General features: G+C 34.2%; 1 protein-coding gene across 1 annotated transcript in view; it reads right to left on the reverse strand.

Moving 5' to 3' along the window:
- Positions 1 to 24471, reverse strand: part of CNOT6L (CCR4-NOT transcription complex subunit 6 like) — a 60499-nt gene that overhangs the window by 19857 nt on the left and 16171 nt on the right. The window contains exons 4-7 of the mRNA XM_008068051.2: positions 21533 to 21622; positions 11864 to 11932; positions 8131 to 8288; positions 5378 to 5532 (exon numbers count right to left, since the gene is read on the reverse strand). Coding sequence (XP_008066242.1) covers positions 5378 to 5532; positions 8131 to 8288; positions 11864 to 11932; positions 21533 to 21622 — 472 coding nt within the window. The remainder of the gene's footprint in view (positions 1 to 5377; positions 5533 to 8130; positions 8289 to 11863; positions 11933 to 21532; positions 21623 to 24471) is intronic.

The raw sequence follows: 24471 nt of genomic DNA on the forward strand, positions 1-24471 counted from the left end.
TACTTTCCCTTCCCACTCAAAACAAGCACACTGTACTTTGCTTCGATTTTCTCACATATTTTCATACAGGTAACATGCTGAAATACAGAGGTATCTCTCCATTCTTTCTATTAGCTGTTTCTTTTAAGTAGGGCATACTGGTTTCTAGTTACTTTCCAGACATTAATCCAAACCACCAAACCTTGGTAATATGGAAAATATTAAGTGTTTCTCTCTTTCAATACATTCATTTATTATTCATATTTTGTGGCTGGTATACAGATGCTAAAAGCATTATTCCTGATGCTATTTTCTTTTACTTTATTCTAACAATTCTCTGTATATTCACCTTTTTGAAAAATGTAAACAAAAGGTCAAATTGGCATTAAGGGCATATATACATAAAGACTGTTACAATCAAAAAAAGAAAAAAAATCTTCTTATATGATTTGAGAAAGATTGTTAGGATAAATGCTTAATATGCAGAAAGTACATGTCCAAAACATGTTCTTCAAACAAAGACATAACTCAATTTATTACCAACTTGTAGACCAAAAGTAATTTTATGGGCTATGATGTAATTACATTAATGCTAGAAAGAGGACAGTGAATGCCAAGTATGAGAAACAAAAACACTCCATAGGGCTTAAGTAATATTCCCTTCCTGAACTCATTTATAAGTAAAAAAGAACAAAGTAGTGCACAGTCAAGAAGATAGTATAATCACAAAAATTTAACTCTGGCCCATTCTGGATCACATCACAGCACTTTTGAAACAAAACCAAGCCGGGCTCGGTGGCTCAGCTTGTAATCCCGTGCTTTTGGGAGGCTGAGGTGAGTGGATTGCCTGAACCCGCGGGTTCGAGACCCGCCTGGGCAGCGAGATTTCATCTCTACAGTAAATTAAAAAATCAGCCGGGCGTGGTAGCACATGCCTGTAATTCCGGCCACTCGGAAGGCTAAGGTGGAAGGATCGCCGGAGCCCAGCAGGCGAGGCTGCGGTGGCCGGGAGCAGCCACTGCACTCCAGTCTGGGCGACCGAGTGAGACTGTAACTCAAACAACAACAACAACAAAAAAACCAAAACGAAATAGAATTTCTTACTGTATATTCAGTATAAAATTCTATAAAATGTGTCCTTAGGTCCCTTTAAGTAATCATAGGAGTATCAGAAAATAACTAATTAGAAAAGGGCAGCAAGGAAACGATAAACAAGGAAGAAAAGCAGATAAATATCATCCTGTCTTTGTACAACTATTTTAACCACTGAAAGCAGGTCCACATTCTGTATAATTTTAGCCCTATACGAAACTTCTGAAATTAAACGGAAGTTATTATCCACATTTGAAAGGTATGGAGATTTGAAACTGTAACACAATGCCATTATTTTATGATCCAGATTGAATTAATAGCAAAGTTAGCATTAAAAGCTAGAAATTAAAATCTCATTAAAAAATATATACAAATTCTAAATGCAAGCACCACCTATGCCATAGGAAATTAATAACTTAGAGACCAGTAAGAAAGGAAGTATCAAAATAGGTCATTGTGAAATGATACTATAACACTTTGGAATAATACTGCCCTCTTTCCAAGCACAAAACCACCTGCAGTATTACGGGAAGAAAAAAGCAAGGACTTGGCCTTATCTGGTACTTCAGAGTCTGGAAGTGAGTTAGAACACAGAGACAATACAGCAAAAACTAAGTACCATGACAACCTAAGTTTCCAGTCCTATGACGAGAGGCTGCCTGTTCACAGTGTAATGGTCACACTGTTCTAAACTGCTATCCTCATCTTTCCCTTCTTATTGATTTGAAATAACACATGATCAGAAGGTCAGAACTGCTAACCTCAGGAACATCTGGTCTAGTATCTAGGTCTATTTTCATTTCCATTTTTTTCCTACTTTGAACTTCTTCAAGTTGTGTACCTGGCTTCAAGACCCAATTTCTACTAATGATTACATCTATAGGATAAGACATGGCAAAAAAAATTTTAATTCTGAATCTAAAAATTTTATCTATAATAATTCAATTCCTACATATACACATTACATACACATAAAATACATACATGTATGTATATATGAATTTTATAAAATGCTTTGGACCGTATATAATACTTGCTAAAATAAAGGACAAAAGTAAAGGTTGACTTCTGGCATTTTATCATCGAAATTCTATTTTATAGTATCTCCATACATCTAAGTATCAAAAAATGATATTCATAATAATGAACAGAAGGTGCTTCCAAACTCTGAAGTAGCTTCTGACTCCCCCAAAACTAAATAAAACTAGAATATGATTTAAATAATATTGTATTGTATTCTAATTCTCGGAATATTGGTAACCTGTGACCTAGTCTTTATTAAACAAGACTCCATCCTTTAATCATGATGGATAAGAGATTTTTACTATGGTATTTTGGTAGAAATAGCAATTATTTCCATTTATTGCTACCTATTCTGTGCCACTGTTATCAATGAAGATTAGGAATTGTCAGATACACTAATTTTAGAACGAGTACAAAGAGATGAAGTACTCTTCTACAGCTATCTTTTGACTTTGTTAGTTTTGTAAACTAACAAAAAATAATGTTATGAGGTAAGGATATACAAATGAGAAAATTGGTCCAGAAAGGGGAAGTCAATCATTCAAGATTATATAGCTAAACAAATAGGAGAAACACCTGGCTTCAAAACTCATAGCCTTATCTTTGCACTATATTCTCTCTCCAACCCGAAGAAAGAATAAAGCCAGGGTAGTTTACTTTGTGTTAAATTACAAATAGTTTGGCATTGAATAGATAGCTAATATGGCTTGGATAGATATCTAGTACTGGGACAGAGGATGGTTTTGTTCTATTACAAAAGGTATAGTTCTGTCATTCCCACAAGGAAGTTCAGAGGTGATATAACATAATGATATATCACATGCAAAGTCATCATCTGTTGTCAGGTCTATGTTACTATTAAGAAAAAAAGAGGCAGGGAAGAAAACATGATGCATCTGTTTCCTGTATACTCATTACTTAACTGGTTCATATTACTTCAAATAATTCAAGAATTAATCTGCAACTACTTAATGTTTAAAGTTTCCTAGATAACAATTATAACCATTATTTCAAAACCATGACTACCTCTAGTAAGTTATCGAGGAATTTTAGATTTTTCTTCTCAAAACCATATAAGGACTGATGAAAATCTTCCTTATTTTCTTGAAATAAACAATAGCAAATGGGAAAAGAGCTTGCCACTAGATGTCTCAATGTGCTGCGTACATTTTTTTACGTTACAGTGTTTCAAGGAAATTTGTATCTGAACATAGAAAACATATCAAATTCAAGGCTGTTTTTCCAAATGAGGTAATCTTTTAGAAGTACAAGTAATATTGGAAGCTCAAACAAGAACCTTAAAGATTCAGTTTACAGTGGTTAAAAGCATGGACTATAAAATCAAACTCTGTGTAACTCTGTGTCTTGGTTTCTTTAGTTACAGAAATTTTAAAATTGCCATATACCTACCTCTGAGGGTTACTTTAAAAACTAAGTAGATGGCCATGCATACTGGCTCATGCCTGCAATCCCAGCACTTTGGGAGGCTGAGGCAGGAGGATTGCTTGAGCCCAGGAATTTGAGACCAGCCTGGGTAACATAGTGAGACCCTGTCTCTATAAAAAATGAAAAAATTAGCCAGGCATGGTGTCACACACCTGTAGTCTCAGCTACTTGGGAGGCTAAGGCAGAAGGATCGCCTGAGCCCAGGAGGTCAAGGCTGTGGTGAGCTGTGATTGTGCTACTGTACTCCAGCCTGAGTGACAGAGTGAGATCCCGACTCAAAAAAAAAAAATAAGAAATTAAATAAGACAATTCATCCATATAGAAAAGACCTGATGTGGTAAGCACTGGAAGTACTTATGCATCACATAACAATGTTTTGGTCAATGACAGGCTGCATATATGACAGTGGTCCCAGTGGTCCCGTAAGATATTGGAGCAGAGAAATTCCTATCACCTAGTGATGTTATAGCTGCTGTAAGGTCATAGCATAAAGGCTGCTATCTCTACATTTAGATAGCTTAGATACACACATACCATTGTGTTACAATTGCCTACAGTATTCAGTACAGTAGTATGCTGTACAGGTTTGCAACCTAAGAGCAATAGGTCATTCTTTATAGCCTAGGTATACAGTAGGTTATACCATCAAAATTTGTGTAAGTACATGATGAAATCACCTACCAATATACTTCTCAGAACATATCCCTATAGTTAACAGATTCATAATTTAGTAGCAGTTGTTATTCTGAAGTGTATTTTAAAATTACCAAATCACTAAAAGAATTCCGTATATTCTGACTTTAAATACTACAGGACTGTGCACTAATTATTAACCAAAATGAGAATATCTCTACTAAAAATTCATGGAGAAAAGAAAGCAGGCATAGGTTAATAAGAAGTGGACAAAATACCTTTAAAATTAACTCAATTTGTTTATTTAAAATAACATGCCATGCTAGTAATATACCTGTATCAATAAAAACACCATCTGGTGTTGTTATAATAAATATTAAGCAGGAAAATACTAGAAAATAGCCATAAGCATGTATATGCTTATCTTACTAGTAGATGATTTCCTACTTAATGTATTAACCCCAAATTATTAACTGTGGGATTCAACTATCAGACATCACACATTTAATTTTCCATTGCCCTGTCTTAATCAATCCTTTAACTCTTTGCCTCTCTTCTGTCCTCTCTTACTTATGCATATCTCTATCTTATATATACCATTTGGTATTGTACTTTTCCTTTATGCCTATCTTTTCCTACTACACTTGAGCTTTCAGTCAGATTAGGAACTATATCTTGTCTATCTTTGTGTCTGTTGTGCATAGCACAGGACTCACCACGAAGGAAATACATGCTCAGCAAACACTGAATAAATGATTAAATAAATGTATACAATGCTAATTGAAAAAGATAAAAGGTTGATAAAATGAATGATTCTAAAAATGATCAACTACTTTAAAAAAATCACAGAAAGAAACACAGATCTTTTATTGCTAATTTTAAAAGGACTGCTTTCTTTTTTTAAAAAACATCAAAACCATTATTGTACTTCATGAAAATAATTTTGCAATATAATTATAAAACCATTCAAGTCTATATCTCTTAAAATTTGTAGGCTCATTTGGCAATAAAAACAAAGAATACAATAAATAATCCTTGTTTCAAATACACAGCCTATGAAATAAAGCATTAAAAACATTAAGTTGCATGATACTTGCTTTCTAGCTTTTTGGTGATTTTACAGGGTTAAATCAAACACAACTTTAAATGTGTGATAATGAAAAGAAATAAGATTACACTATTGTGCTTTGTTTCCTTAACTTACTTCTCTGTTTTGAAGAATATTGCACAACCATCCACATGCTTTCTCTCCTGCTCAGACATGATTTTGGCACGTGACTTTGGAGAAAAAAATCCATCATATCCACGCTCCTTCAATGCTGGCAGAAAGAGAGTGAAGTATTGCTCTGTTTCTACTTCCTGAGATGAAAGAAAAGTTATCATCTACATGACAAGGGAAAAATCTGATTAAGATACAAAAATGTTCAACATTATAAGTAAAATATGACTAAGAAAAATAATTCACATAGCAAATTGATTTAACTATCTCAACTTATTGCTAACAGCTGCCACTTGACAATGGTAGCTGTGTAAACAAAAAAGAACCAGAAAGGTGACATGATTCTTCTCATGCTCACATAGACAGGAATAGGACTACATCCCAGGTCTCTTGATTCCCAATTTAGAGTTTATTCCACTATACTTTGCTTCCTCAAGACTGATAAACAAAGTAAATTGAGCATATGACAGATTAGGTAGTAGGGAATCATAAATTGTATATATCAAGAGGTAATTTTAAAAAGTATTTATTCTTCTGAACCATGGTAGAAACAAATAATAACCAGGTGTAAGAAATGCAAGATCTGTCAACAAAAAAAACCTACTTTAAGAGACTTTTAGGTACCGAAATACCAATCACCCAATGGTATCTGTACTCCATTCAGCAAAATAGTTTCACTGTGGAAATGTCTTAAATGCTTATTTAAATTGATCTTTTTTTAAGAGGAGAAAATAATTTTTTGAATTTTGCTTTGGACACAAGACGTCTCTTAAAGATCAGATCTTCTACTATTTTTAAGTACACCTTTACCTTAATGACAATTTAATTTCTACAGTATTCTAATTAGTAATCATTAAGTTAGACTATTTTTTGACACATAAAATATTTTAAACTAACCTTTCCAAATGGAATAATCAAATGTGATGATAATAATTTATGTATGAAGATGCTCCTAACAGCATGATTTTATAATAGCAAAAAAACCATAAAAAAATTAAATGTTCCACAGTAGGAAAATGTTAAACCAATAAATATACATTCATACAATTAATTGGTTTTGAAGAATTTTAGTAACATGGAAAATCTATTAAGTGCAATAAACAAGAAACAAAATATGCCAATAGTGCGGTCTCTATTTTGAAAATATATGTAAATAAATCGGCAAGCAAATAAAGAGAAAACGTGTAAAAGGAAATACTCCAGAAGTTTTAACAAACCAACTATCTTTGGGATATGAGATTAGGTGGTTTTTCTCAAGCTTTACATTTTTCAAAAATTTTCAACGTCTCCAGAATGAACACTTTATAATATGACACAGTATCTATTACTCTTATAATAAGAAAACAATTTTCTTAAATTATGTTTCATCTTTCTTCCTTTTTTGTTTTTCATTTGTTTTTGAGTCGCAGACTCACTGTCACCCAGGCTGGAGTGCAGTGGCACGATCATGGCCACTGCAGCCCAGATCTACTGAGCTCAGGCGGTCCTTCTGCCTCAGCCTTCCAAATAGCTGGAACCCACATCAACATGCCCAGCTAATTTTTTGATTTATTGTAAAGTCGAGGTCTCGCCAAGTTGCCCAGGCAGGTCTCAAGTCCCTGAGCTCAGATAATCCTCTCACCCCCGCCTCCCAAAGTGCTGGTATTACAGGCGCAAGCCACCACACCAGGCTGTCTTTCAAACTATACTTCACTTAGAAGGGTGTGAGTCTGTCATCTACAAACACTAAACCAAGAGATGCACAACTAAGTAACTACAAAGGCCTAATTGTGTTAGCCTCCTCCTACTTCCAATTCTGTGTCAGTCTCAGTGTTTAGGAGAAATTTTAATTTTTGAAGATTTTTATTTGTTTATTTCCCAGACAACATGAAATCAAATTATAAAACTACTCCATTACAAAAAAGTTTTTTAAGTAATAATTTTTCCTCTCGGGCGATGCTGAAAAGAATGCATAAAATTGTGATATTCAAAAAGTTTTACACAACTTTAGGAAATATTTGAGGGGATGAATATGCCAATTCATCTAATTTTATCACTCCACAATGTATACATATAACATTGTAACCCATAAATATATCAAATTATTGTCGATCATAATCTTTAAAAACTCTTAAGCACTTAATATGCTTTGAAAGTTGATGAGAAAAAAGTTACTAAAATTTACTCAGAAATATCTGTCTAATCATTAGCTAAATGTTGAAAAGCAGCAATAAAACACATTTCATGAAAAAGTAGCTGCTTCTTGAGTTAAGTTCAATTGTAATAAAGTGATATAAAACAGAAGACTGATTTTTCAGAGATGGCTTATAAAAGCAAAAGTGCTTGATAAATGTGCATCTTAAAGGAACAAATGTAGGCAAGCACTTTTTTAAAGAAACAGATTCCATTGTAAGTTAAATTTATATTCCTGAAAGACTAGCAATCTTCTGCAGTTTTAAATTTCAGCAATATCAATGATTTGCTCATGAGGTGAATTATTAACAAGCATAATGGGTAAGATTATTTTCACTTAAGAAAACAGCAAATGAATGTAAATGGATGGATGTACTCAGCAAAATAGTTTCACTGTGGAAATGTCTTATATGCCTATTTAAATTGTCCTTTTTTCTTTTAAGAGAGGGAGAGAAAATAATTCCTTTTGAGTTTTGTTTTGAACACAGGATCTTTCCTAGAGGTCAGATCTTCTTATTTTTAAGATTACGTTTACACTAAAGACAATTTAATTTCTATGGTGTTACCTGAAGACTAATGATATCTGCATCACAGTTAACAATTTCTTCCATAATTCCCTTTTTCCTGTATTCCCAGTTTAATGCCCAGGATGGGCAATAGCCATATAGCTGCCGGGTAGCATATTTATCACATAACACATTGTAACACATAACCGTGAATGATGCTAAGAAGTGGGAGAAAAAAAAAATAGACAAAAGAGAGAAAATTAGGCAATTTTTTCCTAAAGCAATATCATGTACACCTGCACAAGTACACATACATAACCCAAATATCACCATTGTAAAATGCCCAGGCAAGATTAAGATTTTGTTAAACTATATCTCATAAAACATCATTGGAGTCCATCATACCAAAGTTCTTTTACTAATCTAGAATTAGACTAACAGTTCATATTTGAGGATTTTTTTTAGAAAATGTATTTCAATAAAAAATTCAACACCTAAATCAGAGTGCTAGTTTTTTGCACGTAAAATGCTGAGAAGAGCTTTTCGATATAAATGAAACAAAAGTAACTTTTGGTATCATTCTGACTAAAGGACTCTAAATTCATTACTTCTTATTAACAGAATACTTTAAAAAGACTTTTTTAAGTTCTTACTGATCTTACTATTCTGAGGCAGAAGAATATGAACTAACAAAATTTAATTATAAGAGAATCTTTTTGCCAATCAAATGTTCATTTCTGAAATAAAATTCTCATTTTAAAATGCCCTTGAACTATAAAAGGACTGTGAGCAAACTAACAGTCAGGAGAGGATAGTTTATACCCTTGCTATTAAAAAGTATGCTCTAAGGACCAGCAGTATCAGTTATCATCTGGGAATTTGGCAGTGCAGAAGCTCTGGTCCCACAAACCCCTATTGAAAAGAATCTGCAGTTTAACTAAATTCTCAAGTGATTCATATGCATATGCATGTTAAGGTGTGAAAAAGCCCAGATTTTTGTCAGTAATTCTCTATCTTGGCTACCCATTAAATCACTTTGTAAAGTTAAAAAAAAAAATGCTGACACTAACAGCCTGACTCCAGACTAATTAAACCAGAAGATTAGAATCAGAGTTATTTAAAAAGCATCCCAGGTGACATAATGGATAGACACTGTTGAGAATCACTTATTTAAATAAAATGTGAGGAATCCAAGATAAAGTGGCACTTGACTGAAGTTGGTTCTGATTCAGATGAAGGGAAAAAGAAACTTAGTATGTGGTCCCTTGGGTATTTGACTGGTGGCCATTTTATACACTGGGGACTAAAATTTCAGTATGGATTAATGTGTGTTCTCTTATTTATCTTGGAAATGACCGCAAACCACTCCCAAGCCACTACACTGTGAAGGTAGCACCCTGAGTTTACCTTACTCTGCTTCTCTGGATTTAAAATGTCATTTGAAAGTAAGAGGAGAAAAAAGTAAGGCAGATTGTTAGTCGCTTCATTCATATTTTTTCCAAAACTTTGTGAAGTGAGATTTTATTTTAAAAGGGCAGAGACTGCCATTTCTATAATATAGCCCAAACTTTTTATATCAATGCCAGTGCCTCAGAATGAACCCACAATTTTTAAACCAAAGTGAAAATTTGCTGAGTGCCATTCAATACTCTCTTGTACTCTATCTACTTTTTCACTATCTGGACTTGATTCTTACATAGTTTATCATTATGACTTTTTGTCTATAAATCACCCTTAACCATCACTAGTTATTATATACATCCTCCTATGCATCAGAAGTAAAAATCTTTTTTTTTTTTTTTTTTTTTGAGTTGGAGTCTCACTCGTGGCCCAGACTGGAGTGCAGTGGCCGCTCCTGCCCACCACAGCCTCAACCCGCTGGGCTCCGGGGATCCTTCTGCCTCAGCCTTCCAAGTAGCTGGAACTACAGACGCGCACTACCACAGCCGGCTAATTTTTGATTTATTGTAGAGATGAGGTCTCACCAAGTTGCCCAGGCGGGTCTTGAACCCGCGGGCTCAGGCAATCCAGTCACCTCAGCCAACAACTTTTTTTAGCTCCACATATCCAGAGAAATGGGGAGCACCACACATAACAAGAAAAACCCCCACTAGTTTTTCATTATGAAAGCCCAAAGAGACGACTTTGAGAATTCAGCAACTAATGAAAATTGGTTTCTATTGTTTCTTTTCTTAATGAAAATGTAGCTTGCAATATTAGGAAAGCTTTTCTTGAAGATTATGTTCACCCATGTTCAAAAGTGGATTACTTTAAAAAACTAGAAAATGACATTTTTAATATCAGAAGGGAAGGACATATATAAAATAAATCTATCTTTGTAGAAAATCTAAGGCATTCCTTTTACTTAAAGCATCAATGTTAGCTGGGCTCGGTGGCTCAGTCTATAATCCCGCGCTTTGGGAGGTTGAGGTGAGTGGATTGCCTGAGCCTGCAGGTTCGAGACCCACCTGGGCAACTTGGCGAGACCTCATCTCTACAATAAACAATAAAAAAAAATTAGCTGGGCTTGGTAGTGCGCGCCTATAGTTTCAGCTACTTGGAAGGCTGAGCAGAAGGATCGCCAGAGCCCAGCAAGTTGGCAGCAGTGGCCGGAAGCGGCCACTGCACTCCAGTCTGGGTGACAGAGTGAGACTCCAACTCAAAAACAAAACAAAACAAAAAAAACAACAAAAAAAAAAATCAATGTGCATCTTGGTAATAGAAATGCTATTTGTGATAAAATTGTGCCTCTTATAACAGTATGAAACTATGGCTATAGAGTGTGGTGGTTTCAAAATCACTATGTCTGAAAGACACAAAAAAGTACTGTATATTATAATACTTTTCAGTGTTATTAAAATGAAAATAGAACTATGAAGAGGTTGCATACCTCACATGTCTCAGTATGAAAACAAATTATTTGTTTTGAATCCTATTACTTCTTAGCTTAAAAAAATTAAGCCAACAGAAGGGCTTTATATTGTTGAAAATGTACATAATAACTTTTAAAGGGTAAATTGCAGTTAGAATTTAAGGTAACAGTATTCTGTGAGAGATCTAACTTTTATATTGAAGTAGTTAAAATTTTCATTTAATTTAAAAATGAAATTGGGTATCATGAAAATTATTACTCTTGTTATTTAAAAAAAGCATTTAGAAAAAAATTCATAACTTATTTGAAATAGAATTCTCAAACCTAAAATATTGAATAAGTTAAAGAAACCCTCTAAATGTCAAACCATTATTGGTCCCCACAAAGAGATAAATGCTTATATTTTCTATATCACCACAGTTCTAGAAATGCTAGATTACATTCTTATATTATTGCTCCAAATATGCACCTTGTGCTATTTCTGTAACCGTGGACTGATGCCACCTTTTGTTGATGACACAGTAAAACTATACTCAGTCTAAATTATTCTTCCATAAATGTGATTTCTCTCTCTCAAAAAATGATAATGTACCTCAGCAGCTTAAAATTTTTCAGAAGAAAATTCATTATTACTCATTTTTCTTAAATCATAAATCAACCCAATATGAAACAATCCTATATGAAGATGCTATCAGATGTATTACAAGAATAATTTTAAAACCAAGGGCTGCACTACTGTGAAAGATATAATATCTATACACAGGCCTATTTTAATGTGGAGTTTTTATAGTCTACCCATCAGTATTTTAAAACTCATCTACTCAGGAGAGGTAAAATGAAGGCTTGCTAATTACAGATTACAAAGCCCAAATGGCATTTTAAGTATTTCCGACAAAAGTCAAGAAAAATGAGAAAGATTACCTGATGGCAGAATTTGGTCTCGTTCTTTTAATGTAATCCATGGCCTCGGAGGAAGCTGCTCAGGATGAACTGAAAAGAAAAATTGTAAATGTAAGTCAATTTCACATGTTTTAAAAATCAGCATCACCTAGTTTATAATTTCAAATCATTCTGTTTTCTATCCAGCAGTAATGGCCCACAAACTTAAAAATCAAATGGTGAAATTTAATGACGAAGCCAAAGGAAATTATAAAAGAGCTGTGCAGAGAATATAAAACTAGTATCAGAAAAGAACATTAGAAAACTCATTAATGTCATTTTCACTTACACAGTATTTTTGAAAAGGTGCCTATTTAAAACCCTAACTAAAGTTTTAGGTCTTCATTACATAGGTAAATTGTGTTGACTTAGCCTTGTTCCCTGCTAAGAAATCAAAGCTATGTGAAATTCCAACAATTATGAATTAACACTCAAGCATCTTTAAAAAAAACAAATAAACAAGAACATATAAATATATGAGGGAAGACCTTCCCAAAAAATCAGCGTTATCTTTTGGAGGGCAGGCCCCTTATAGAACACTCAGAATTTGTTCCTCTGGATCAAACAACAACCAAAGTTTTTATCTGGACGTTTTCAAAAGGCTGCATCACGATTCGTGGAGGAAACGACCCAAATTATGGCAAACAGGTGACTGGCTCTTCCACCATGACAAAGCACCTACCCACACTGCTGAGTGTTCATCAGTTTTTGACCAAAAATGGCATTTCCCCTGTGTCCCACCATTCCTATTCACCCAATTCTGCCCCAAGCGACTTGTTTTTTTGTTTCCCCAGATTAAAAAAGCCCTCAAAGGGAAAAGTTTTGCCGATGTGAAAGAGGTAAAACAAAAAATAGCAGACACACTAAAAGGCACAAAATATGATGAGTTCAAAAACTGTTTTGAATAGTGGAAAAAGTGTCTCAACAGGTTTACTGCATCAAAGAATACTTTGAAGGTGTCTGAGGTTTAAACATATAAGAATAAATACACAGTTTTTTATAAATACATTCTGGGTTATTTTTGGGTCCCCCTTGTATAATAAACAGTAACACATTTATTAATGAGACTTTCATTTCCTGATTTTATTCTCTTTTAATGTCAATGTAAAGCAAGAGATAAGGATAGAACTACACTGCACAAAAATAATGAAGATGATGATGATGATAATAGTAAGGAAAGGCCACTTGTTAAAACATTAATTGCTCAGATATGTTATCAATATCATGAAACTAAATGCTACCCAACTACCACATGAAAAAAAGTCACTAAGTTAAGATTTAACTTTCCCCCTTACTTTTCCTTTTAAAAATCTTTGAAATTACTAGACAACTTGATTCAGATTTGCAGATAATATATTCATGTAAGACACAGATTTAAAATTAATTTTTTAAAGATGAAACTGCATGACCAACAATAAGATAAAAGAAAGGAATAAAAAGTTGTATGGGCTACTATCACATAAAGTAAATATACCGGTAACCCAGTCTGTCAAAGATAACATCTACAGCAGAGTCTGAGAGAGCCAACCCACCCCTCACCTCACACTGGCTGGCAGCAATGGGTCTGATCTGCCTATAGAAGGGGTGTCAGTTGCTCCTGCAAGAGACAACAAGATCTACATACTAAACCTAAACCGGGCAATTGTCTGTAAAGTGCAGAGATTTTAAAATGGATCAAGAGTCATCTAACATAATATTGAAATGTCCAGGGTATAAATGAAAATCATTGATCACACCAAGAACCAGGAAAGTCACAACTTAAGTGAGAGAAGACCAATAGACACTACACTGAGATGAATCAGATGCTGAAATTACCTGATAGAGATTTTAGAACAGCCATTATAAAGCTGCAAAAAAAAAAACAAAACTACATTTCATTTGAAACAAATGAAAAAAAAATTTTTTAATACAGGAAATAAAAAGTTACTTTTAAAAAAAGGACTAAATAGGTATTATCAAACTGAAAAATACAATAGCCAAGATTTTTAAACTTATTAGAATGGTACCATAATAGAGATAACAAAAGATAAAATAAGTGACCTTGACAACAAATCAAGAGAACTTACTCAATATCAACAAAAAGAAAGTAGACTGAAAAAAGAGAACAGAGCCTGAAAATCCTGTGGAATTGCAACAAAAGGTTTAAATCCAAATAATCAAAGTTCCAGAAGGAGAGGAGAAAGAATATGGAACTGAAAAAGTATTCTAAGCGACAATGGCTGAAAATTTCTAAATTTATGTGAAATACACATACAGATTCAAGAAAGTGAGCAAACCTCAAGTATAATAAATTCAAAGAAATACATGCCAAGACAGATCATAAATATACTTCTGAAAACTAAAGGAAGAACCCTAGAAACATCAGAGAGAAATAGCAATTTGAATGATATCAGGTCTCTTTTATAAAACTACAAAAACTCAAAGAAGTGGTACACTTCTCAAAGTCGAAAGGAAAGTACTGTCAACTGCAAATTTTGCGTTCAGAAGAACTATCCTTCAGAAATCAAGGGGAAAAAAATGAAGGAAAATGAAGATTTCATTGCTAGCAGACCTGCCCTTAAAGAATGGCTAAAGGCCTGTCCAGCCACGTCTTACTGTGTGTACCTGCTGTCCTGTCTTGACATCACATGCTATACATACATAATTACAGCGTTTTCATAGTGAAAAAAAAAAAGAGTGGTTATCAGGGGACTAGGCACAGTGGCTCATGCCCGTTATCCCAGCACTTTGGGAGGCCAAAGTGGGAGGATCACCTGAGGCCAGAAATTCAAAATCGACCTGAGTAACATAGCCTGTAGTCCTAGCTACTCAGGAGGTTGAGATGGGAGAATCACTTGAGGTTGAGCCTGATGCAGTAGTGAGCTATGATCGACCACTGCACTGCAACCTGGGTGACAAAATAAGACTTTGTCTCTAAAAAAATAAAAAGAATGGCTAAAGAAATCTCCAAATAGAAAAGAAAATTGTAACAGTAGTAACTAATAAAAAGTAACTTCTTTTTATTTCCTGTATTAAAAAAAATCAAAAAAGGAAAAAACAAGGGATGGGTAAATATAATATATTATCTTTATCCTCATGAGCTTTTTAAGTCATATTTGATGGTTTAAGCAAAAATCATAATATCTATTGTGCTCAGTGAAGGTATCTAGTATTTTCTGAATATAGAAATTAAGAGACAGCAGAATCTTAACAGAGTGAATAAAAAACATGACTGAGTGGATTGCCTGAGCCCGCGGGTTCGAGACCCGCCTGGGCGGCGAGACCTCATCTCTACAATAAATCAAAAAATCAGCCGGGCGTTGTAGCGCATGCCTGTAATTCCGGCTACTTGGAAGGCTGAGGCGGAAGGATCGCCGGAGCCCAGCAGGTCGAGGCTGCGGTGGCCGGGAGCGGCCACTGCACTCCAGTCTGGGTGACAGAGTGAGACTCCAACTCAAAAAAAAACATGACTGACACATGACTTAACCATATGCTAACTAAAAGAAACTCCGATCAAACATTACAATACAAGAAAGTTGAAAGAAGATGAAAAAAGATAAGCCATGGTAACTTTCAAAATGCAAAATTTCAAAATGCAAAATTGGCTATACTATCAAATGAAGTAGATTTCTGAGCAAAGAGAATACTAGGAATACAGATGTCACTACATACTGATGAAATAATCAATCCACTGAAATGTAAATATGTATGTACCAAATATGATCCAAACAATAGATCTTCAAAACACCCAAAGCAAAAACTAATGGAGATGAAAGGAAGAATAAACAAATCCACAGTTATAGTTGGAAATTTAAATGCTGCCGCATCAGAATTTAATAGGACTACTAGATTAAAAAATTCGAAAAGATAAAGAATTAAATACAACCACCAACGAGCATGATCTAATTTACATTCATAGAATGCTCTATCCAACAACCACAGAATATACATTTTTTTCCAAGAGTCCATGGACATTCACAAGACAGACAAAATCCTGGATCATAAAACAAACCTCAACAATTTAGAAGAATTGAAATTATACAGAGTATGTTATCTAATTAGTCCCAACTTGGAATTTTTAAAAAAATCAATAGACAACAGGAAGACCGTAAAACACATATAAATTAAACAACGCATTTCTAAATAATCCATCAGTCATAAAAGGAAGTTTCAAAGGAAATTTAAAAATACATTGCACTCAATAAAAATGAAAACACAACATTGTATTCCAATTTGAGGGGCACAACTAAAGTAGTACTAAGAAGGAAATTCATAGTGCTACATACTTGTATTAAAAAAGAGAAAAGATCTCAAATTAATAATCTAAGTTGCTACTTCAAACTAGAAAAAAAAGAGTCCAAAGCAAGCAGAAGGAAAAAAATAAGATATATGGATTCAGAAGGGTTATATATGAAAGAACAGAAAAGGATATATAACACAAATTCAAACCAAAAGTGAACTCATGTAAATGTTCTTTATCATGTAGATATACTACTAGCAAAGTAAATATTAAAGAAAAGAGCAGTACAATAAGAGATTTAAACAGCCAGGAATATAAAACACATAAAAATATACCCTTATCATATGTAAATAAAAAGATGAAAGAATTACAGGAAGAAAGACAAACCTACAATCAAAATGGTAGATTTTAACACAGCTCTATTAGTAATAAATAAAACCAAAGTAATCATTACATATATAATACATTCAAGCAATATAACTAACAATCTACTATATATAGAATACTGAAATGAACTGTAGAAAATACACTATTTTCAAGTACAAACTTAAACTTATAAAAATCAAGAATGTATGGGGTAACAAATAACAGATTTCAAAATTTTAAATCAATCAGTATGTTCTCTGATCAAAATAGAATTAAGCTAGGAATCTATGACAAAGAAAACTAGAACTCTCCTGAAAATAAATAAATTTCCAAATGATTCACAGGTCAAAGAAGAAATGATGAAGGTCATTAGAAAATATGCTGAAAATGAATGACAAAGAAAATAATACAAACTAAAGCTTGTGGAAAGCATTAAAAAGTAATGTTTAAAGGGAGATTTATAAATAAATATATTGGAGAAAAAAAGAAAGACTATTTGCTTTTTGGAGAAAAAAAGAAAGCTAATGATTTAGGTGTGTTTGTTTTAAGCTAGAAAAAGAACAGCAAATGAAACAAAGAAAGCAGGAGAAAGGAAGAAATAAAAGAAATTAATGACATTTAAAACAAACACATAATAAAAAGGGTCAATGAAGCTAAAAGTTGGTTCCTCTTTTCAAATAACATATCGATAAACACCTGGGCAAAACTTTACATGAAGAAAATAGAAGCAAACAAATAAACTATGGAATGGAAAAGAGACATTGTGATATATACCTTATGAACACGAAAACATAAGATATTCTCATATGCCAATAAACTTGAAGATTTAGATAAAATGTGCCAATTTCCAGAAAATACAACTTTCAGAAGTTCATAGAAAGAGAAATGGAAATCAGCACAGTATTATAGTTACTGAAGAAATTAAATCAGTAATTAAAAACTTCTTACAAAAAAACCCCACAGGCACAAATACAGTCTCTCAAACATTTAAGAAAGAAAATAAAACTAACATTAAATAAACTCCTATAAAAAACAGAAAATGAGGAAATACTTCAACAAATTTTATGAAGCCAGTATAACTTTAATATCCAAACTTGACATGGACATTGAAGAAAGAAAACTGTTGACCAATCTCACTCATAAACACAGATGCAAAAAATCATAAATAAAATACTGGCAAACTGAATCAAGGGATATATAAAAAGAATAACAATTTATCATAACCTACTTGGGTTTATTCCAGGAATATAAAGGTGGTAAAACATACAAAACACAATCAATTGCCAAATTAACAGAATAAAAGAAGAAATCATCTATTCATCTCAATAGAGAAAAAGCATTTGATAAAATTCAACACCTACTTATATATTTAAAAATTCTCCTAGCAAGTGAATGGAAAAAAACTTCCTTAATCTAATAAAGTTTGTCAACATAAAAACTATAGTGAACCTCATACTTAATCATAAAGTAAAATTAAAAGATTACAAAATTAGATAAGGATACCCATTATCACCACTTTCAGCTAGCATTTTATTGGTGGTTAGGGGAAGTGCAATAAGTACAAGAAGGCAAAAAAAACTGTAAGGATTATAAAGAAAGTAGTAAAATTATTGCTATTTGCAGATAGTATGATTGTATAAATTGAAATAAAAATGTAGTAGGATTAAAACCAGTTTAGCAGGCCAGGTGCAGTGGCTCACACCTGCAATCTCAGCACTTTGAGAAGGCAAGGTGGGAGGATAAATTGAGCCCAGGAGTTCAAGAACAGCCTGAGCAACATAGTGAGACCTCATCACTACAAAAAATTTAAAAATTAGCCAGGCATGGTGGCACACACCTACAATCCCAGCTACTCAGGAAGCTAAGGTACATGGATCACCTGAGCCCAGGAGTTTGAGGCTGTGGTGAGCTGTAATTATGCCACAGCACTCCAGCATGGGTGATAGAGTGAGACTCTGATTCAAAAACAAAACAAAACAAAAAACCAGTTTAGCAAAGTGGCTGAATATGCATCTTAGCAAGGCATTTAGCAAGTATTTAGCAGGGTAGAATACCAAAAAATATATAAAACACAATTCCATTCCATAAATCAGTAACAACCATTAAAATATTAAGATTTATTTTTTAAAAGACTACTTATAAAGGAATTGAAAGAGTCAATGTTTAGAATATAAAATGGGTAAGACCATGACACAAAAACCTAAAACTCAATTTGAGTGAAATTATAGAAGGCAAAATAAATGGAAGAATAGGACCCAGGGTGGTAAACACACCAATCCTTTCTTTCCAAAGCAATCTGTAGGTTCAATACACTCACAAATGAAATACCTGCATTCTGGAGAGGGAAGAGATTTGAAAATCAGATTCTAAAAATTTGACTGAAAACATAAAAGAAGAAAGGGGCCCAAACTAGCCAAGACTCTTTAGAATCAGATCAAAGAGGAAGATTTACTCTACTGGATCTCAAGACTTTTTTGTAAAGCTATTATAATTAAAGACATTGTTAAACCAGGCTCAGTGGCTCAGCCCGTAATCCCGTGCTTTGGGAGACCAGGTGAGTGGATTGCCTGAGCTCACGGGTTTGAGACCCGCCTAGGCAACTTGGCAAGACCTCATCTCTACAATAAATAAAAAAAATTAGCCGGGCGTGGTAGCGTGCACCTGTAGTTCCAGCTACTTGAAAGGCTGAGCAGAAGGATCGCCAGAGCCCAGCAGGTCGAGGCTGTGGTGGCCGGGAGCATGCCACTGCACTCCAGTCTGGGTGACAGAGTGAGACTTCAACTCAAAAAAAAGACATTGTTACATTGCCATAAAGACGAATGGGAGAGAGGTCGGGCACGGTGGTTCACACCTATAATCCCAGCACTTTGGAAGACTGAGGCAGGAGGATTGCTTGAGCTCAAGAGTTCGAGACCGGTCTGGGCAACATAGCGAGACCTCGTCTGTATTTAAAAAGACTGAGGGAAGAGAATGGAGAATCCAGAAACAGACCAAAACATGCACTAACACTTGATTTATGACAAAGATGCCACTAAAAACCGGTTGTAAAAGGGCAGTCAAAATAAATGGCTCAAAATCAATATAATAAACATATGAAAAAGTCATGAAACCTAACTCCTATCCTACACAAACATCGATTCCAGGAAGAGTATAGCTCTAAATGTTACAAGAGTGTCTAGATAATAACAAAGGAGAATATATTCATGATCTTGTGATAGAGAAAAATTCTTAAGAATACAAAAGCAGTACCATAACAGCAAAGATTGACAAAATAGAATCGAGTATGTTAACATTCTTCTGTTCATCAAAGACAAAGAGAATGAAAAAGTAAAAACTAGTATGAGAGCAGGTATTTGCAACACAGATTCCTACAAAAAGTTTATATCTAAAACACAAAAAGAATTTCTTAAAATTTATATACATATACAGCACATATGCCATATGCGTTGGTCATCTGGCTACATCTATATAGATAATTTTAAAGCAAGCTATAAGCGGCATACACATGCTATATGTATACAGCTTAAACAGCCACATATTCCTAATTTCTTACTAAAAAGACCACTAATACATTTGCTGTTTCTCTTCCATCAATCAACCTTTAGTCTTTTAGCCAAAAACTTTTTTTTTAATATCTTTTTTTTTAGTTGGAGTTTCACTCTGTCACCCAGGCTGGAGTGCAGTGGCATGCTCACGGCCAACCCAGCGACAACCTGCTGGGTTCCAGCAATCCTTCCGCCTCAGTCTTCCAAGCCACCAGAACCACAAGTGCGCGCCACTGCGCCTGGCTAACTTTTTTATAATTTCATTGTAGAGATGAGGTCTCGCCAAGTTGCCCGGGCTGGTCTCAAACCCACAGGTTCAGGCAATCCACTTGCCTCGGCCTCCCAAAGTGCTGGGATTACAGGCTAAGCCACTAGGCACGGCCTAGCCAAAAACTTTCTAGAGGATTTTGATTTGGTTTTACTCCACTGTAAACCTTAATTTATGTGTGTGTTAAAGAGGGGTCTTTTATGATAAAGAGAATTTAAAGAATACAGTCAAAATGATAGTGATAGTTTCTATGCTGGAACTTATGATTTTTCTAGCTCTGTTTCAGAATTCTGTATTTTATTTTTTGAGTCAAAGTCTCACTCTGTCGCCCAGGCTGTGGTGCAGTGGCATGTTCATGGCCACCGCAGTCTCCACCTGCTGGGCTCAGGTGATCCTTCCACCTCAGCCTTCAAGTAGCTGGAACCACAGGCAGGCACCACCATGCCTAGCTAAATTTTTAAAAATGTATTTATTGTAGAGGTAAGGTCCTACCAAGTTGCCCAGGCTAGTCTCGAATCCCTGGGCTCAAGCAATCCTCTCACTTCCACCTCCCAAAGTGCTGGGATTATAGGCATGAGCCACCAAGTCTGGCCAGAATTCTATATTTTAGAAAGACACTATTCTAAGAAAAATGTTTGCATTTTGTAGTTATCTTCATATTTTTACCCATATTCTGAGTGCTTATGCAAAAAAAAAGTTTTAAGTCAAATACGTAATAAGCTCCTTATATAGGAAAACTTGTATTTGGAATATAACTATTTTAAGTTGATTTAAAGCCTGTTTGCAAATTTCTATAAATGTGAAATGAATTAAACTAGTCATTTCATTCATTAAAATGTGTAAATGTATGAGTTCCAAGTAACTTGAATCAAATTCAAACTAATAACTGTATATCTTTGTGAGCAAGACAATCTTGAGTACATAGCTCTGGCATCAATTAGCTGTGTGTAAATAAATTAGTGTCTGAATCTCAGAATTTGGATCTGTAAAATGTGAGTAAAAATTCCTATCTCCTAGGCACTTAGATTAAACAAGGTAGTGTAACTAAAGCTCCTAACATGTTGCTTGCTCAATAGAAAGCACTCAGTATATGAAAAAAAGAATGCCCCACTACCATGGGATATACTAATGGAAGGTATTAAACTTATAAGCAGTTATAAAAACCAGTCAGATGCTCTTAAGCAGCATACGCCATATAAGCTGATTAATCATATCTATAGAAATTACTTTACAGCTTTGTCACTAACAGTTACCTGCAAGATTGTCAAGCATGAAGTTCAGTAGCTTTCGGGTTCCATCTGGGTCCTGGTATAAGTTGAGAATATCCTGTGATAAAGGATTGCCTAAAGCAGAATACAAAAATAAAACCTGTAAAACTTATAATTGCATGACAAGCAGAAATGCACACCATAAAACAAAATACCCATGTTCTAAATTAAATTCTACAGTATTTAATCTACTACATTCATTTAAAGAAACTATATGAATTTAAATAAATACTCTTTGTTAAGATAGTCATGAAGAAAAACTTTAAAAGAGTCATTTCTTTCCAGATTTCACTGTTTTTACTGTGTGCCTAAATTTGAGCTTGTCAACAACACATATATATACATATACATAAAACATATATATTAATCTTAGTCAATTCTGAAGTAATATCAAAACCTGGCACCTTGAAGTAACCCTATGGGTTCCACATTTATCACTGAAGACAGTAATGTAACTGAAAGACAAACAGCACCATATGAGAGAGAATGAGGAATATCATAAAAAGGAAGGGATCTTCTTAGTTAGAATATTTATATTTCATATAGGGAAAATAAATATTAAAGTGAGAAGAAAATCTGTTACTAAGATGAGTTAGTGACAAGTGAGAAGTAAAAATTTTGTTATAACCATGCTTAGAAATGTCTGAATACGAAGTCTGCAGATTTATCAATTATCAAAAAACAAGCTATTGTTAACAGACTATACAGTCTCTTAAAAAATAAAACAGATATTCATTAAGACAAGTTCGTAACAACAGTTTAGCATTCAAATTTTAAAAACTCAAAACCATGGAACTTCTACAAATGAAAGTTCTGTTAAAACTACAAATAAATCAACCAAACCCTCAATGCAATACACATTCACCAGAATAGCTAAAAAAAAATTTTTTTTAATGACCAACCAAGTGTTAGAAATAATGGAAAGTGCCTGAAACTCTTCTAATTACAGATAAAGCATAAAATGATACAACTATTTTGAAAGTCTTAGTTGGTGGCTTCTAACAGATTTGAAGTGGGAAAAAGAAACTTCCTGAGACAATGGAAAGGCTTCTTAACTTGATTTAGATAGAGGTTACACAGGTGTATACCTTTGTCAAAATTAGTAAAGCTGGATATTTAAGTATTTACATTTGGCATTTTACTAAATATAATTATAACTCGAAGTACTAGGGAAAAAACTCCTGTCGAATGAGTCAGGGAGTAGATCACAGCTAAAAAGAAAATCCACGAACAGGAAAAATATATTCAATGATAGTACCCCAAATGCTTCATTGAGAGTCACAAAGATAGAAAACATGAGACAGTAAAAGATATTGAAGTTTGAATAAGAAAGTTTAATATACATGACATTGGGGTAGCTCACGCCTGTAATCCCAGCACTTTAAGAGGCTGAGGCAGAAGGCACACTTGAGGCCAAGAGTTTAAGACAAGTGTGGGCAACACAGCAAGATCTTGTTTCTACAAAAAATAAACAAACAGCCTGATATAGTACACCTGTAGTTTTAGCTACTTAGGAGACTGAGGCAGGAGGATCACTTGAAAAAACAGGAGGATGCCTCAATGTTTTCTATCTATAAGAGAAACTGAATTAGAAGATAAAAATTTTCAAATAAGGAAAATTCCAAGCACATATATTTTTATTGAAAGAGTTTACAAATCATTTAAGAAAGCAGTCATAGAAATGTTTTAAAAACTTTTCCAAAAAATTAAGTATTAGCAACATTTTCCAGAGAAAGTATTTGACCAAATTCAACTTGTATCAATGACAAAACCCTCAGCAAATGTGGAATAGAACCTGAATGGACATCTACTCAAAAAAAACTCTACAGTTAATATCAATGATGAAAGACAGTGCTTTCTCCCTAAAAGCAAGAACAAAGCAAGGATGTACAACATCAACACTTCTATTCAATATTTTACTAGCTGTCCTAGTCAATGTGATAAGGCAAAAAAAAAAAAAAAAAAAGAAACTAAAAGAATATATAGTCAAAAGAAAAAAATAAGTTTCTAGTCACAGATGAAGAATTTCTAAAAGCTCCTAGATTAAGTGAATTTACAAACGTCACAAAAGACAAGGGCAATACAATAAAAATAAATTGTATTTTAACTCTATACAATGAATAATTGGAAATTTTAAAAGCAGTATTATTTACAATTGCATACAAAGTATCAAATGAGCCAGATGCAGTGGCTCACATCTGTAATCCCAGCACTTTGGGAGGCAAAGGTGAGAGGACTGCCTGAGCACAGGGGTTGAGACCCAGCCTAGGCAAGTTGGCGAGACCTTGTTTCTACAACAAATCAAAAAAAATTAGATGGGCGTGGTGGTGCGCACCTGTAGTTCCAGCTACTTGGAAGGCTGAGGTGGAAAGATCATCTGAGCACAGTAAGTCAAGGCTGCAGTAGCTATGAGCATGTCACTGAAGTCAAGCATAGGTGACAGAGTGAGACTGACTCAAAGAAAAAAAAAGGTATCAAGTGAGTAAGCATAAATCTAGCAAAATATTTGCAACATCTGCATGCTGAAAACAAAATCTGCAAAAAAAAAAAAAAAAAACAAGGAAAGATCTGTAAATGCAGAGATATACTGGATTCAAAGGCACAATATTAGGTCTCAAGATTATGGTATCAATTACCCCAAACTGGCCATGTGTGGTAGCTCACACCTGTAATTCTAGGACTTTGGGAGACAGAGCTGGGAGGATTGCTTGAGCCCAGGAGTTTAAGGCCGGCCTGGGCCACAAAGCGAGACCCCATTTCCTCAAAAAATAGAAGAATTAGCCAGTCATGCACACCTGTAGTCCCAGCTACTTGGAAGGCTGAGGCAGGAGGATCACTTGAGCCCAGGAGGTTGAGGCTGCGGTGAACCATGATCATGCCACTGCACTCCAGCCTAAGTTGTCTCAAAAAAAAAAAAAAAAAAA

Source organism: Carlito syrichta, unplaced genomic scaffold, assembly GCF_000164805.1.
Source record: "Carlito syrichta isolate Samal-C Ts95f unplaced genomic scaffold, Tarsius_syrichta-2.0.1 Scaffold309855, whole genome shotgun sequence".
Lineage (NCBI taxonomy): Eukaryota > Metazoa > Chordata > Mammalia > Primates > Tarsiidae > Carlito > Carlito syrichta.